We start from the raw sequence: 13,979 nt of genomic DNA on the forward strand, positions 1-13,979 counted from the left end.
GGCCATGCTGGGAGGAGTGGGCCGGGTCTTTCCCGTTTGGTATCGTGCCAAAGTCGCTGTACTGTACCGGGCGGTACCGGTCCGGTCCGAGGGGTAAGGCCGGGCCGATGGGGACGGGCCGTACTGGGCTGGGCGGTACCGTGCCGTGCTGTACTGGTCCGATTGGGCCGTGCCGTATTGTACTGGGGCAAGGGGGCCGTATCGGGCCGTGCCGGGCGGTACCGAACCGAGGGGCCGGCCCGTGCCAGGCGTGCAGTACCGTGCCGGGCCGTACCGTGCCGCACCGGGCAATACCGTACCCTATCGTGCCAAGGGAGCCGGGCTGTTCCGGTCCGAGGGGGCCGTGCCATGCCGGGCCGGACCGTACCGGGCCGAGGGGGCCGTACCGGGCGGTTCCATACCGGCCGGGGGGGGGGCGGGGCTGCCCGAGGCGGGGGCGGGCACGGGGGCCGTGCGGCTCGGCAGCGCCCCCTGGCGGGGCGTGGCGCGGCTCGGGCTGCGGCGGCTGCGGGCGTAGCGGGGCGCGGAGCGGAGCCGAGCGGAGCGGGGCGGGATGGCGGGCGCCCTGTCGGAGGTGTTGGGCGAGGTGCTGGTTGCCGCGGACGGGGAGGAGGTGGCGGTGTCGGCGCTGGCCGCCCGTGGGGTCTCATTGGTTGGGCTTTACTTCGGCTGCAGCCTCGGCGGCCCCTGCGCGCAGCTCGGCGCCAGCCTGGCCGCTTTCTACGGGCGCTTCAGGGGGGAGGCGGCGGCGGCCGGCGGGCAGCGCCTGGAGATCGTCTTCGTGTCGGCCGAGCAGGAGCAGCAGCAGTGGCAGGAGGCCGTGCGGGCCATGCCCTGGCTGGCGCTGCCCTTCGCCGACAAGCACCGCAAGGTGAGACCGCGGGGCCGGCGGGGCCGGGGGGCCGCGCCCCGGGCTTTGTCTGGGGGCGGCGGGGCTCGGCCGGGCCCCCTCCGCGCGCCGGGGCGGGTCCCGCGTGGCGGCGGGCGCGTGGCGAGGGGTGGGCGCCTTCCAGAAAGTTCCCGGGGGAGCCCGGGGAGGGGAAGGGGGATGCCGGGGGGGGTGGAGGGGGGGGGCAGCGCCGGTTCCCGTCCCGCGGGACGACGCCGGCTCCTCCGGTTCCCGCGGCGTGCGGGAGGGAAAACCCCGCGGGCCCCGTGCCCCGCGGATGGGGGAGGGTGGGGGGGGCCCGGCCTGGGGGTTCGCGGCTTCAGCGGGGCGGCCGGACGGGCACCCGCCGGCCGAGCGGGGCGGGGGGAGAAGGGCAGCGGCGCGGCGGGCAGCCCCTGCCACGGGAAGTCGCTTCTCCGGGCTGAATCCTGGGACCTGGGGAGCGACGGCCGCTTATCCTGGGGGAAAGAGGCCTCGGTGTGGGCCGTGGATGGGGCTCCCGTGGGCTCCGGAGCCGGTTTGGGCACGGAAAGGGGCCGTGGCCTCCAGCAGCGGCGGGAGGACTCGGGGTGGTTGAGGAGCGAGTTGGACGCCGCTCGCCTGGGAGCCGCTGGCGAAGCCGGCGTGCGAGTTGGTGCGATGCTCTTCCTCATTCCTCTTCCTCGAGCAGCGCGGTGTTACTCCGCAACTTACAGCCCCTGGGCTGAAGAGCAGAGTCTAATCTCAAAGACGGGTGTCAGACAAAAAGCGCTCTGTAAGACCCAGACAGGGAGGAGGGCTGTGAGGGGCAGGAAGGCAAAGGCCCCGGGCTTCCACATCCCTTCCAGCTCGCAGTCTTGGTTGCTTTAAAAAAAAACCCCAACCCCTCTCTGCAAACCTCATCTCTGGAAGCTGTTGAGTGAGAATTAAAAAGCTGGTGCCCCACAGTGCCATTTCTAAACACTTTTCCGCTGAGTGGTTGCGGTCGGGAGGCAGCGGCAGGCGTGGGCTCGGCTCTCAGCGGGGATTGGGGTGATGCTGGTACCCGGGGGCTGGGGGCCAGCTGAGCCCCCCTCAGGCATCCCCTGTGCTTGGGGTCTGTGAGGCAGCGTTGGGATGGGAGGTACGACTTCATCCTGAGCTGGTCTGTGAAGGGCTGCGCACCCTTCGTTAGGCAAGGGAGTCGTTGAAGGAAAAGTTGGCTGTTTGGCTGCACCGTGTGATGTCCCCTCTGCTGAGAAGATGGGTAGCTGGTTTGAAACTCAGATTCTGATTTTTTTTGCGTGTTTTCCAAGGGGGATTGTTGCTAAGCCCCCTGTTTCTGCAAAACCTCGTTCTGTTCAAAGCCATGCACCTGGGTGCTGCTGCTGGAGGCCACCAGTTTGCACCTTTGGAGCCCAGGTGGGAACTTGTAGGAAGGGTTCATGGCTTGGAGCCTGAAATCAGTTTAATTAACAAGGGGAGCTGGAACAGAAGCTTCATCCTTCAGAGAAACTACAGTTTCATTTCAGTTTCTTTAACACCAAACTAAACAGGGGCGTGAAAAGATTGTGGTTCTAATTAGTCACTGGCCATTTCCCTACAGAACATTTCAGATTATTTAGGTGGTGGGACATTTTGCTTGCCTTATTTGCTTTAAAAATTCCACTGCAGCCTGGTTAAGTGGTTGGGAAATCATAGAAGTGGAAGGTGGCATTAATTGTACATGCCAGCCAGTGCTTCCATCTATTAGATTGCAAGAAAACATGAAATAAAAAGATTATGGGGGTCTTAAACTCTTACTCCAAGAAGCCCTGAGTTAAATTCAGGATTATTTTTGTGCGGAGTGTAAAGTAATTGAAGCTTGTGCTGTATATTTTCAAAACTAAGCAGATGTGGTGTGGTTTTGGAGGAAGCTTAATCTAGGGATAACAGAGAACCTATTTGTAAGTTGTAAGGGCAATTATGTCAGGATATCGGATTTCTAAACAGGAGATTTATAACCTGTAGTTCAGGCAGTTGGAAGTTTCCTTGTATAATAGGCTGATTTTTACATAGTCAGGTTAATGACCTGAGTCTGCAGAAAAGCACAAACTTTCTATTTTTCAAGAACATGCCAGTGAGAGCTGGGGATGTCTAGCATATGTTCAGTACCTCGCAGACTTAATTTGATTAAAAACAAAAGCATTAGAAAAATGTAGGCAGTCCTTCTGAGCTATGGTTCCTTTGAGCTAAAGGCTGCTCCTAAACCCAACACCAGACAAGCCCCAGAGAATGGTACAGATTTATGGGGAGAAGGGGTCTCACAGATACACACCAGAGACTGAGCGAGTGGTGGGATTGTTGGGCTGGGAGCTGAGCTCTGTCCCTCAGCTCTGAGGCTGGGGACACTCTGTCCTTGGAGGTGGCAGGATTTGGCCGACTGGGTCTCACGTTGGTGACTGCAGGACCAAAGACCTCCAGAAGTCCAGCCAGCACTTTCCTTCCCATAGGTTAATTTATCCGCTGAGGTTGCAAAAGCTTTGGGGTGAGGTGACTTCCTATCCCGTGTTGCCTGTAGCATCCCTTCTGTCGCTTGGAATTACTGACTAATGTGGCTGTTACAGCCCTGGCTTCCTGCTGAAACTGTTACCAGTGTGCACTGTGCCTTTCTCTGGGGTACTCACTGGGGGTTTTATGTTTCTCCCTCTCCCAAAGCCTGGGCGTTGAAAGTTGATGAGTCCTAACAGCCAGGCTCCTTTTTGGGCTCTACAGAAAAGTTCCCACAGTCCTAAAAGTGAAACAGCATCTTACCCTCATGGCTGCTGGTGAAAGTGGTCTGGGTTGTCAAAGAAAACAGCCACTCTTGGTTGAATGTCTGGGTAACTCAGTAATGCCAGGGTGCAGTTACTGAGTGCACAGCAGCCTGTGCGTCTTGCAAGAGCCGCTTGAATTTGGGTAACTTTAGCAATGTAGCAATTTCTGCCTCCAAACCAGTAATAAAAGAAAGCAGTACAAGTCAGCAAACATCTGGACGTGGGAAAAGCCTTTGATTAATGAAGAGGGTGGCATTGTGCCTCCATCAGAGCCACAGCCAGCCGCATGATTGGGTGGTTTTTTTATTTTAAGAAGAAAACTGTATCGTGCCAAATGAGATTGGAGGCTGTTAGCTCATGATACACATCCCTCAGTCAAGCTCTCCAGATTTGGGTAGCTCCATGCAGCTGTTGATAATTGATTTGTCTTCTGATAATGCCTGGCGCTGCTGAGCAGGACATGGGGGAAGAGATGTTGCTCCGTGTCTTTGTTTCGGTTGGGGTTTTTGGTTTAACATCACCCTGTTGTTAGCTCTTTGCACGAACAGCTGCTCGAGTTCTGGAGGGTTGATTTAATCACAGCCTTAATTCCCCATCGCTACTGAGAACCTCCCTAATGTAAACAGCCCCCGTCTGTCTACGTGCCCCGATGTCTGGTGGGGCAGCACCCTCCCTGCTATCAGGAAGACCCCAGAATTTTGGTGAGCTCTGGACCATCTCTGCTGCAGAGTCTTACTCTGGTAAGGGTGAATTTAGGTGCTCCTTGAGGGTTTATGGCAGGCAGCCTTTTGGAGGAGGGCAAGGCCGTGCTGTCCTGCTGTGCTGCCTTGCTGCAGGACAGCTCGGTCATTCCTACTAGAAGAAAAATAAATACATTGGCCGCATTCTCTGCTGAGCTGTTTATTTCCCCATGCTTTTGTTTTGCTTGTTGCTTACTTGGCCTGGTCGCCTTCCTCATTCTTTCTAATCTTGACTCTCCTAATTAAGCTCGCTGGGTGCAGTCACGCAGCGCCGTGGCGGCGGAGGGCCTGTGCTTTGCCTCTTGTCCGGCGCTCACTTTCCGCTGGGTTTAATTCCTCTCCCAGATTTTTCTTGGGGTGGCAAACCAGTTTCTACTGGAGCTGAAATACTTCTGCTCTGGTTTTAAATAAAGGCAAAACACGTTGATGATGGTGCTGCGACTCTTCAGTCAAGTATATGAAAGGGGTTTGAGGGTTTCTCCTTGTTCGTGCTGGTAAAATACACTTGGGCTGGGACAGCGTGGTTTTGCTTTACATTAAGGGTTGTATCTCATAGAATCACAGAATCATAGTGGTTGGAAGGGACCTTGAGAGATCATCGAGTCCAACCCCCTGCCAAAGCAGCTCCCCAGCTCATATTGCACGGGTCGGTGTCCAGATGGGTCTTGAATCTCTCCAGAGATGGAGACTCCACACCCCCTGGGCAGCCTGTCCCAGGGCTCCCTCACCCTCACTGGGGAAAAGTTCTTCCTGTGCTCCAACTTGCAGCCATTGCCCCTTGTCCTGTCTCCACAGACACTGAAAAGGGGCTGGCCATTCCCCCCTGCATCCCATCCTTAAGATATTTATAAACATTAATAAGGTCCCCCCTTAGTCTTCTTTTCTCCAGGCTGAACAGCCCCAGCTCACTCAGCCTTTCATCACAGGGGAGATGCTCCAGGCCCTTCATCATCTTTGTAGCCTCCTCTGGACTCTCTCTAGGAGATCCCTGGCTTTTTTATACCAGGGAGCCCAGAACTGGACTCAGTACTCCATCTGTACACCCTGTGTGTATATTTTCTGCCCCATTCACCCAAAATGTGTCCTTTTGCTGAATTGTGTGGCAGAAGCACGGGGTTTTTCTCTGCGCGTGAAGACGATGCCTGTTCTCTCTCACCCTGAGGAGGGGGAAGGGACCAAGTTGGTAGTTCTGGGTTTTGTGGTTTTAGTGGCTTGGCTGCTCTGGTAGGTGATCCGAGTTGGATGCAGGTAGAACAACTCCCCTTCTGTGCTGGGGGTAGGTCATCCTCAGCCCTGCAAATAAAACAGTGGTCTTAAGATGGGGTAAAATGCAATGAACCTCTTTCTTGTTGTCAGATATCTTGGTGAAGGCTTTTACAAAATACCCACTCATTCTTTTAAACTGGTGTTCTCTGTTCCCCCACATCTTCCCAACAACATGGCATTTTCTTTCCCTCTGCCCAAGAAGATCATCTGCTGTGGGTGCCTCTCCTAATACAACATATGGTGCTAGTCTTGTAGGTAGAGTTTGTGCAATAAACCATGGGGAGAAGGTAGAAATGTCATTAAATTAGGCTGTACAGGGGGTGTTTTTCAGGGGGGACACCTCAAAACCTTGATTACAGTTTAAGATACACCCTAATTTTCAGGGACTTGTGATTTTTTTTCTGTTTGAAATTGCCATCTGCTGAGATCTGGGAGGCGAGTGGTCAGCACAGATGTGGGATTTGTGTAACAGAAAATTCTGTAAATCACTTGAAGCAGCTTTTGAGTTTCATCATATCAAAATATCTAGGTAATCGCTTTCAGCTGTATTCCTGACTTTGTATTTCTGGGGTGGGAATGTATATGAAATCTTTGGCTCGCGGAGATGTAGATTTGAAGAATATGGTCTTTTCATGACATAAGGCTATTGAGGAAGAAGCGAGGCATCAGCAGCACCAGCAGAGCCTTCGCTTTGAAACTCGCTGGTTCTGAAACATAAGAATGGGGAGCTGTATGAAAGGAGCAGAGAGAAGCCTGCGTGCTGTTTTTCATTGTGGCATCTTAATCCAGATGTTGAAATGAAAACGTTCATTTCAAAAGGCAGGGTTGACAATTTCATTTGTTACTCTCAGGTTGCAGAACCTAAGCAAAGCAGCCTTTGACTTTGGGAAGTACTCGGTGTGCAGTTCTTCTCCCAGAAATGCCTTCTTTTAGGAGCTGGACTTGTAGCAGCTTTACAAAAGGAGGCACAAAGTAACAGAGCCTTTTCCTGTGTGATTTTTGAGAACTACAGCAGTGAACTTCGATTGTGACTGAGGCTTAAGCGATTCAGTGTTTCCACATCGTTCAGAGGATGTGGAAGCCAAAACATTCTGCAATTCTTCTTCTTGTTGGTGGTGCTGCTTTTCCAGATAGTTTCTGAGTGTATTTTATGCAGCTCTGCAGTGACCCCTCATGCAATTAGCAGTCGTCTCTGGTGCCAGGACCCTAATCCCTCAGTGCAATCCAGGAAGCAGTCCCTGCTCTCAGCAGACAGCCAGTCTGGGGACTGTGTCCTGGTCCTGCAGTAGCTGCAAAAACATCGCCGGCGTCCTTGGAGGTTGGATTTCCCTGTGTATCCAAACTGTGGCCTGCCCGAGCACTTTCCCTGGGGGAGAGTTAGTATTTTAAATGTCTTGCTGATGTGTCATCTGCTGTGCTGTTTATTGCATCCTTCAGGCAGTAATTACCCGTGCTTGAGGACCTGCTCTGAAAGTCCTTGGAGATCTTTCCATCATCAAACCCTCCCAGCTCCATGGTGGGGAGAAGCAGGGGGGGGGTGTGCTTTTGTTGAACACACATGGTTGGGTCTTGGGCTGGGCTCTCCCAAAAACTGGTATCAGGTGTGTGTGCCTTCGGATGGTGGCTTCTTCAGGGCGGTTTGATGGTTGGTTTAGTCTGAAACACAGTAAGCTGGCTGCTTGCACCGTTGCCCGTAGGTATTTCCTAGTACTGCCTGAAATTCATTGTTAGCAGGGACAGGTTTGGAGAGAGTCCAGGGAGTGTTGTGAAGCTCTTTTTTTTTTTTGTGATCCTTTCTCCTGGACACAGCTTTAATGTTTCAAAGCAGCTCATGGTAGGGTTAGCTCATGCAGCTGGGGTAGGGTTTCACTTCTCCCGAATCGCATCTGGGTAAGAGCGCTCTGTTTTGCATTCCTCTTCCTTTCAGCAACGCTCCCAGCATGGAAGTTGGGGTATGGTTTTAATCTAAGCCCAGTCAGAAGATATTGCACTCCATGGTGATCAGACCAGCGGGATTCTTGCCCCAGCCCCACGCACCCTCCTCCCTGACCAGGCAGATTTCAACGTAGCGCCCGCCTGTTCCTCGTTGCTGGAGTTTTGATGTGAGATGTAGGGCTGAACTCTCTGTATTCAAGAAAACAGGTTTGAGCAGGGCTTGCCTCAGCGTTTGCTTGGTGAGAAGCTTGTTGGTGTGTGCGGATTGCTGCCGCCTCCTCCTCCTCCTCTTTCTTCCTCCCCTCCCACTTTTTATCAAGGGAGCAAGTTCCAAGCAAAATATTCCAAAGTGATATTTAATTACTCCTTAAAATGCAACTATTTGTCTTATCAGCCATGTGGATTTCTGTTTGCTGCTTTGATTTGACAGTTAGTAGTTTGTCATTTTTAAAAAGCTTACACACTCCAGGAATCTGTGATTTTTATGCTTTTGAAAGTAGAGCTGTTGAATTAACTGCAGCTTTGAACTGCTCACAGATAATTTCAGGCCCCCCGCTTTCAGCAAATAACGAGCTGACTCCTGAGCTTTCAGGCTGGGTGGAATACTGAATTTTCCCCACTTTATAGCTGTTTGTCTTCTCTAAACCAGCTCCGTGGCACATCACAGGGTAATGCATGATACATTTGAAACGTTTTGCTAGACAGATCGCTGTGCTTGTGCCATCTCTGGGTAACGACGGCTACGAGAAGGGGGGGAGTAGTGTGAGCATGGGGAGGGTGCTTGAATTAATGTGTCTTGGGCTCTCTGTATATTAATTCCCCTCGGGATGGGGACTGGGAGTGTGCTTTTGCCCTCTCTGCTGGGCAGCTTCCTCTGTGCTGGCTGGGGCTGCTGCTTCTCTGCTGATGCTCTGTAGGTGTAAAACACAGTTAAGAGTGAAATCTGTAGGTTCTAACATAAAGATGTGGCCAGTGGAGAAACTGGGAGCGGGATGAATTGACAAATAAGCAAATAGACACATTAAATCCTCTCGTGGGAATGTGAATTATGGAAGTGTTTCATATTACAACGTGTCTGGTGCGATAGCTGATCACCTTCTCATCATCTCGGTTCTCCAAAGAAAATACAGTGTGTTATTGATTTGGCTGAGAGTGCAGACTGTTAGGGGAAGGGTGGAAGTAAGAAGATGCAGGGATGGTTTCTGCATACTCTCACGTCTGTCTTTCAACATCGCAAACGATCGCAACCGACAATTAATATGTGAAGAATTTGCTGTCTTTAGTGTGAGTGACTGCTTTGGTTGCATCAGGGCATTAGTGGAGCTTTTGCAATGTGTTCACCCCCCTGCCTTGGAGCCCTGCAAGCCCCTCTGGCCTCAGAAGGAAGCGATGGGAGCTCCCCAGTGAGGCGTGGGGAGTTTGGGGGCAGGGGGGGGATGCTGGCTCCCTGCCTGAGCAGGGAGGTGAGCGCTGGGCTCAGAGCCTGAACACAGGGAGAGTCTGGTTCATAAAGGGTGCACTTCAAGGATAGGTGCCATCCCAACCGCAGAGACCAGGAATGCTGCTTGGGGGGAGGTGGGGGGAGAGCATCGGGGTGCGGGGAGGCAAACCCAGGGCAGAGTAAAGCAGGAAGCCAAAGGACTGCAGTGAGGATGGCAGTGGGGTGGCTGGGGGTGAGGCTCGACAGCCAATTTGGGTAAGCAAAGCGCTGTCACAGCAGGGTGGTGTGAGGGGTTGCTGTGCCTGTTTTGCATCCCAGAAGATTGGCAGCAGTTGAAGCTGTCCTGCCCAGCCAAGGAGAGAGACTCCGCCATCCTCCAGCAGCGTTTTGTCAGTCTTTGCAACTGTAGCTAAATCAAACCTGACTTGAAAATATTTTAACAGTGAAAGGGTGCAAAGGTCCCTATTTAAAATGAATTTGACAGGACTTACCAGATCTGTTATTTCATGGCTGAGGTATATCAAAATAGTGGGTGGCATCCTCAGATGGGGGCTCGGTGTGCCTGGCCCCTGGGGAGGAGGAGTGCAGCTGGTGGCGGGGGGGGATCAGCTCCCAGTGGGCGAGATCTCTGTAGGGCTGGGCTTTGACAGCTGAGAAGGGAGCGTTGTTTTATGTTTCAGTGTGAGGATTTAAGAATCTGGGTGAGAATTAGGTAATGTTTGCAGAAGAGAGGAGAAGGCAACTGAAATGAATTGCAACCGCCTGAGCGAGCCGAGGAGAGAAATTCTAGTTCTCCTTGGTTCCCAGGAGATTCCCAATGGAGAGATGAAGTCATAGCCATTACTTCATTAGCGTTAGCTCAGGATGCTGACAAATGAGCTCTCTTGATTTGTGTTGGGCCAGTTGAAGAGAGCACCGCGCCGGCTCTCTCCCTGAGCCTCGGCAGTCGCTGCTGCCCTTGCCACGGTGTTGGCAGAGGCACGCGCCGGCTCCCCAGCCGTGCTGATTCAGCTCAGTGTTTCTGTTTGAAGTGCCACCGCTTCGCCCAGCCTGCCAGCTCCGAGCTGGCTTCTACAGAGGCCTGCTGTGAGGAGGGCAGCTGCCAAGAGGCGGGCGGGCGAGCGTGAGCAGCGGCCTTGTACTCGCCAGAGCCTCTCCCATCAACGCCCCAGCCTGTGCCCGGCGCGGGGAACGTTAATGGTACCCAGTGGTCCTGTCCCTGCTTCCAGAGCAAACAGGGGGGGTATAGGATCTCACCCTCGCAGCGTTGCTGTGGGATTCCCTTCTGGAAAAAGTGTGAAATTTATTGTAATACGTGCTGAGGATCTTATGGCGGATCTGAGCTGCTAAATCCTCTAAACCTGAGCCCACGACTCCATTGACAGGGCCTCTCACTTTGCTCTGCTCCAAGCTTATGGTTTCACTGCTCCAATATTTTTCCATACATGGAAGCATTCCTGCCCCAGCCTGGGCTAATCCTGACATGCCACTGCATCTGGATGTTAGCTCATTTCTTGCAGCTGACACTGTGCAAAGGCAGATGTCTGAACTGACTTTTGTTTAAATAGATTTAATTCCACCGGCAAAAGTCTCACCCCGCAGGTAAGGAGGGGAGGAAAAGAAAAAAAGAGGTGGTTTTCCATTTTATTGAACCCCCCCCCCAGGGCTGTTGGGTGGGTGAATTTGTCCCTATGCTTTGGGAATGTATAGTATTTAAATTGCAGAGGGGTACAGGAGGAGTACAAACCACGGCTTTTTGTCTCCTGAACCTGTGTCCTTGCTGTGGCTCAGTCAGCTGAAGAGCCTTTGCCAGCCTGTCCTGTTGGATGGTCCTCCTGGCCTCTCCCATCTTGGAGGCTCTGTGTTGTTGGGGTGTGTTTGGTACCTGGGTGAGGTTGGGGACCGCTGTGCTCTTGCAGCTGAGCCGAACGCTTGGGTTGTACTGGAGAATGAGATGTTAGTGCTGGTGAGCTGGTGTCTGAGCCGGGGGGCCTGTTGGTAATCCCTCCCGTGCTGGGTGGGTTGTAGATTTTAATTAAATGCCTGTGAGGTGCTCTGCAATCCTCTGCTGACAGGCCCTACATAAGGGCAATGCCTTTGAGTAAAAGCTGGAGACCTCTCCCACCCGTCGGGAAAGAGTTGGAGCTAAAAACGTAAGACCCAAGCGGTTTAATCCGAACAGACGTCGGTTCTCCCCCACTTTGATAGCTCAAAAAGGATTATTCTGCCTCTCTCTCAAAAAAAAGGAGAACCACGGTGATTGTATTAGTGTTGCCAGGGATCTCTGCTCCATCCCCTCTGCTTGCAGCTAGTTAAAAGCTTGGCACACTGGGCTGGAGGTCTGGATGAGGAATTTTGGTTGGGGGCTGTGGCCGCTGTGTTTGCAGCTCAGCATCCCTTTGCCTGGGAGTCCAGGACACACCATGGGTCCCGGTTCATCCCATCCTCTCTTTGCTGGCCACTGCTGTGGTGTGTGGGAGCATGGTGAACTGAACCAGGAGGAAGACAGCAAGGGTAGAACAGGTTTTGAAGGAACCCAGGCCTGCGATGGTGTGGGAAGGACAAGACAGTTGCCAGGTTTGCTGTCAGACCTGTGAAGCAGGAGAAGTTGCCTTCGTGTGACTTCAGCCCTCAAGAAGCCCATGAGTCCAGGAGCCACTGGGACCTGTGGTGCTTCCACCCCTCCAAATGCAGCCCAGGGGCTGGGTGGTCCTGGCACACATAGTTGGGAATGACAGGATTTCGGCATCAGACAGGTCACCAGGGTGTTAGAAATGTGTTTTTATTTCCTCCCTCTCCCCACACCCGTGTGGTTTTGACTGCTGTTCTGACACTCAGACACCAGGCTACGAATCCTGCCTTGCCAGTACTGCCTGGATGTTTAGCTTGCAGGAATGCTCTTCATTTATCAACTGCTAGCTGGTGTTTTGAGAGGGCAGGGAGCTGTGCTTATTGACTTCTGAGCAGCTGATGTGACTCTACAAGCTTATTTTTCAGGGTGTTCCCTTTTTAATTCTGGTTTGTGGCTGTAGGACAGAGGTTGGATTGCTGTTACATTACAGGCTGTTTCTAACGAGCTCTTCCCTGTAATTTCTGTGCTCAGGAGCTTTGCAGATGACTGTATGCATTAGGGAAGGTCTGCTGTCTTTGTCCAGGCAGGGAAACTGAGGCAAGAGGAGCCTGGGGGGCTGGATGAATGACCAGAGCGGGGCTCCACAGCTGACACTGCTGGGATTCCGTGATCCCAGTATCCTGGGAGCGTTCCCATCTTGCCAGCCCCACGCAGCACATGAAGCTGAGCCCCTGATCTTGCTGAGCTTCCCTGCCTGCCCCTGCCTCCGCTGCAGCCCTCGCCCCCCGCTGCTGCCGCCGCCGCGCCGCGCGCTTCCAAAATCGCTTCGTTCCAGGGTTAGAAAAGACCCATTTTTGTGTCCTAAGCACTGGATTTCACAGATATAGAAGGGGAAAGGTCTTAATGTCGGCGCCTTGATCTGCTAATCTGAAAGCATGGGAAGTTTTCCCTAGGAGAACTTGCTGCCCGGCTTTCTCAATGCACGCTGGAGCATATACACACTTCATTCCTACAGTGGGTCGTAGCAGCTGGATACCTCCCACCAAGACTCCTGATAACTCCGGTCTGATGTTGGCTGGGACACGCAGCAATAAATCAAACGAGATGGGGAGTTTCAGAGAGCAGCGCAGATGGTGGAAACCGAGGGCAGGGACTACTTAAGTGCTAACGTATGGCACAGCTTCGACTCCGTTCTGCTTCTAAAGGGATGGAAAAAGCTCTGGGCTGCTGCACCAATTTTGCCTCCCCCTTGTCTTCAAAGCCCCACTGGCCACCTCTGTTGCAATGCTTTCTTGACAGTTAAGAAAGGATCGTCCTGTGTGTGCTCCTGCCTGCCAGCGCAGCGATGCCCTCCACGTCTTTGCTGTCCTCCACTTGAGCACTCAGAGACTTTGGTTTTCTGCCTTCTCTGCAAACACTGGGAAAGCTGGCTCTTAAAAGAGATTTCTTGAATCTTTGTAGGCCTTTCACATTTTTACCTCTTTAGATGTGATCTGCTTTAGGTTTAGTTTAGCTGCAGAGATTCAGACAGAATAGTTTCATTCCCTTCCCCACCTCTGTCCTGTGTTAATGCACTGTGCCTTTGACTGATGCTTTAATTACTGTGTGTGACAGGAGCATCCAGGGCCCCACTTGGCAGAAGTTGTTTATCATGTAGGTGGTGCTCAAAGTAGATGTCTGCCACCCCAGTCGCTCCCAGGACAGGTTTTTGCCTAGAGAGGCAGTTTTCAAGCCAGTTAATTGCCACGTTGTGAGGCAGAAGGGTAGGTGGCTGTCCCTGCCTTTCCCTCCGGGCACATCCCTGAGGGCTGTATGGGGAAAGTGGCTCTTGAGGCAGGAAGAGGTGATGTGGTAGGGTAGGGAGAGCTGTCTGGGCAGGGGGATGGATGGATGGATGGATGGATGGATGGATGGATGGATGGATGGATGGATGGATGGATGGATGGATGGATGGAGAGAGCTGCAAGGACCAGGCTGGAGAGAGCAGTGGTGCCTTGCCCAGAAAGTCACTTTGCTCCAAGCAGCCCTGCCTTGAATTGCAGGACAGCTCCAGATTTTGCTCCTTTATAAAAATGAAACACCCCTGAGCCCTGTGTGGTCTATGTTGCATGCAGGCCACCCTCATGCAGCTGGGATGTGCTAGGCTGCTCAGAGGGGAGAGGGACGAAACAAAGAGGTGGAAGTTTGTCCCTTGGATTCGGTCTCTATCCCAAACCAACTGACTGGGTTGGCTTGGTAGGTTAAACCAACATTAAAACATGTTGAAATCTTGGGGCTGGGCATCCACCTGCCTGGGTACTGGGTCCCCATCACCCTGGTGTCAGTGTGCAGAGTTCACATGCCTCCTTTCTGTCTTTGTGATGCTCCTTTTTCTTCTTGGGGC

The 13,979-nt window shown here is 53.0% G+C and overlaps 1 protein-coding gene across 1 annotated transcript in view; it reads left to right on the forward strand.

The window, feature by feature from the left end:
- The first annotated feature begins 499 nt into the window (after positions 1 to 499).
- NXN (nucleoredoxin) overlaps positions 500 to 13,979 on the forward strand; it is a 51,493-nt gene continuing 38,013 nt past the window's right edge. Inside the window, exon 1 of the mRNA XM_084273195.1 lies at positions 500 to 871. Within this exon, the coding sequence (XP_084129321.1) occupies positions 554 to 871 (318 nt within the window). The 5' untranslated portion in view covers positions 500 to 553. The remainder of the gene's footprint in view (positions 872 to 13,979) is intronic.

Source organism: Gallinula chloropus (assembly GCF_964237585.1).
Source record: "Gallinula chloropus genome assembly, chromosome: 19".
Taxonomy (NCBI): Eukaryota; Metazoa; Chordata; class Aves; order Gruiformes; family Rallidae; genus Gallinula; species Gallinula chloropus.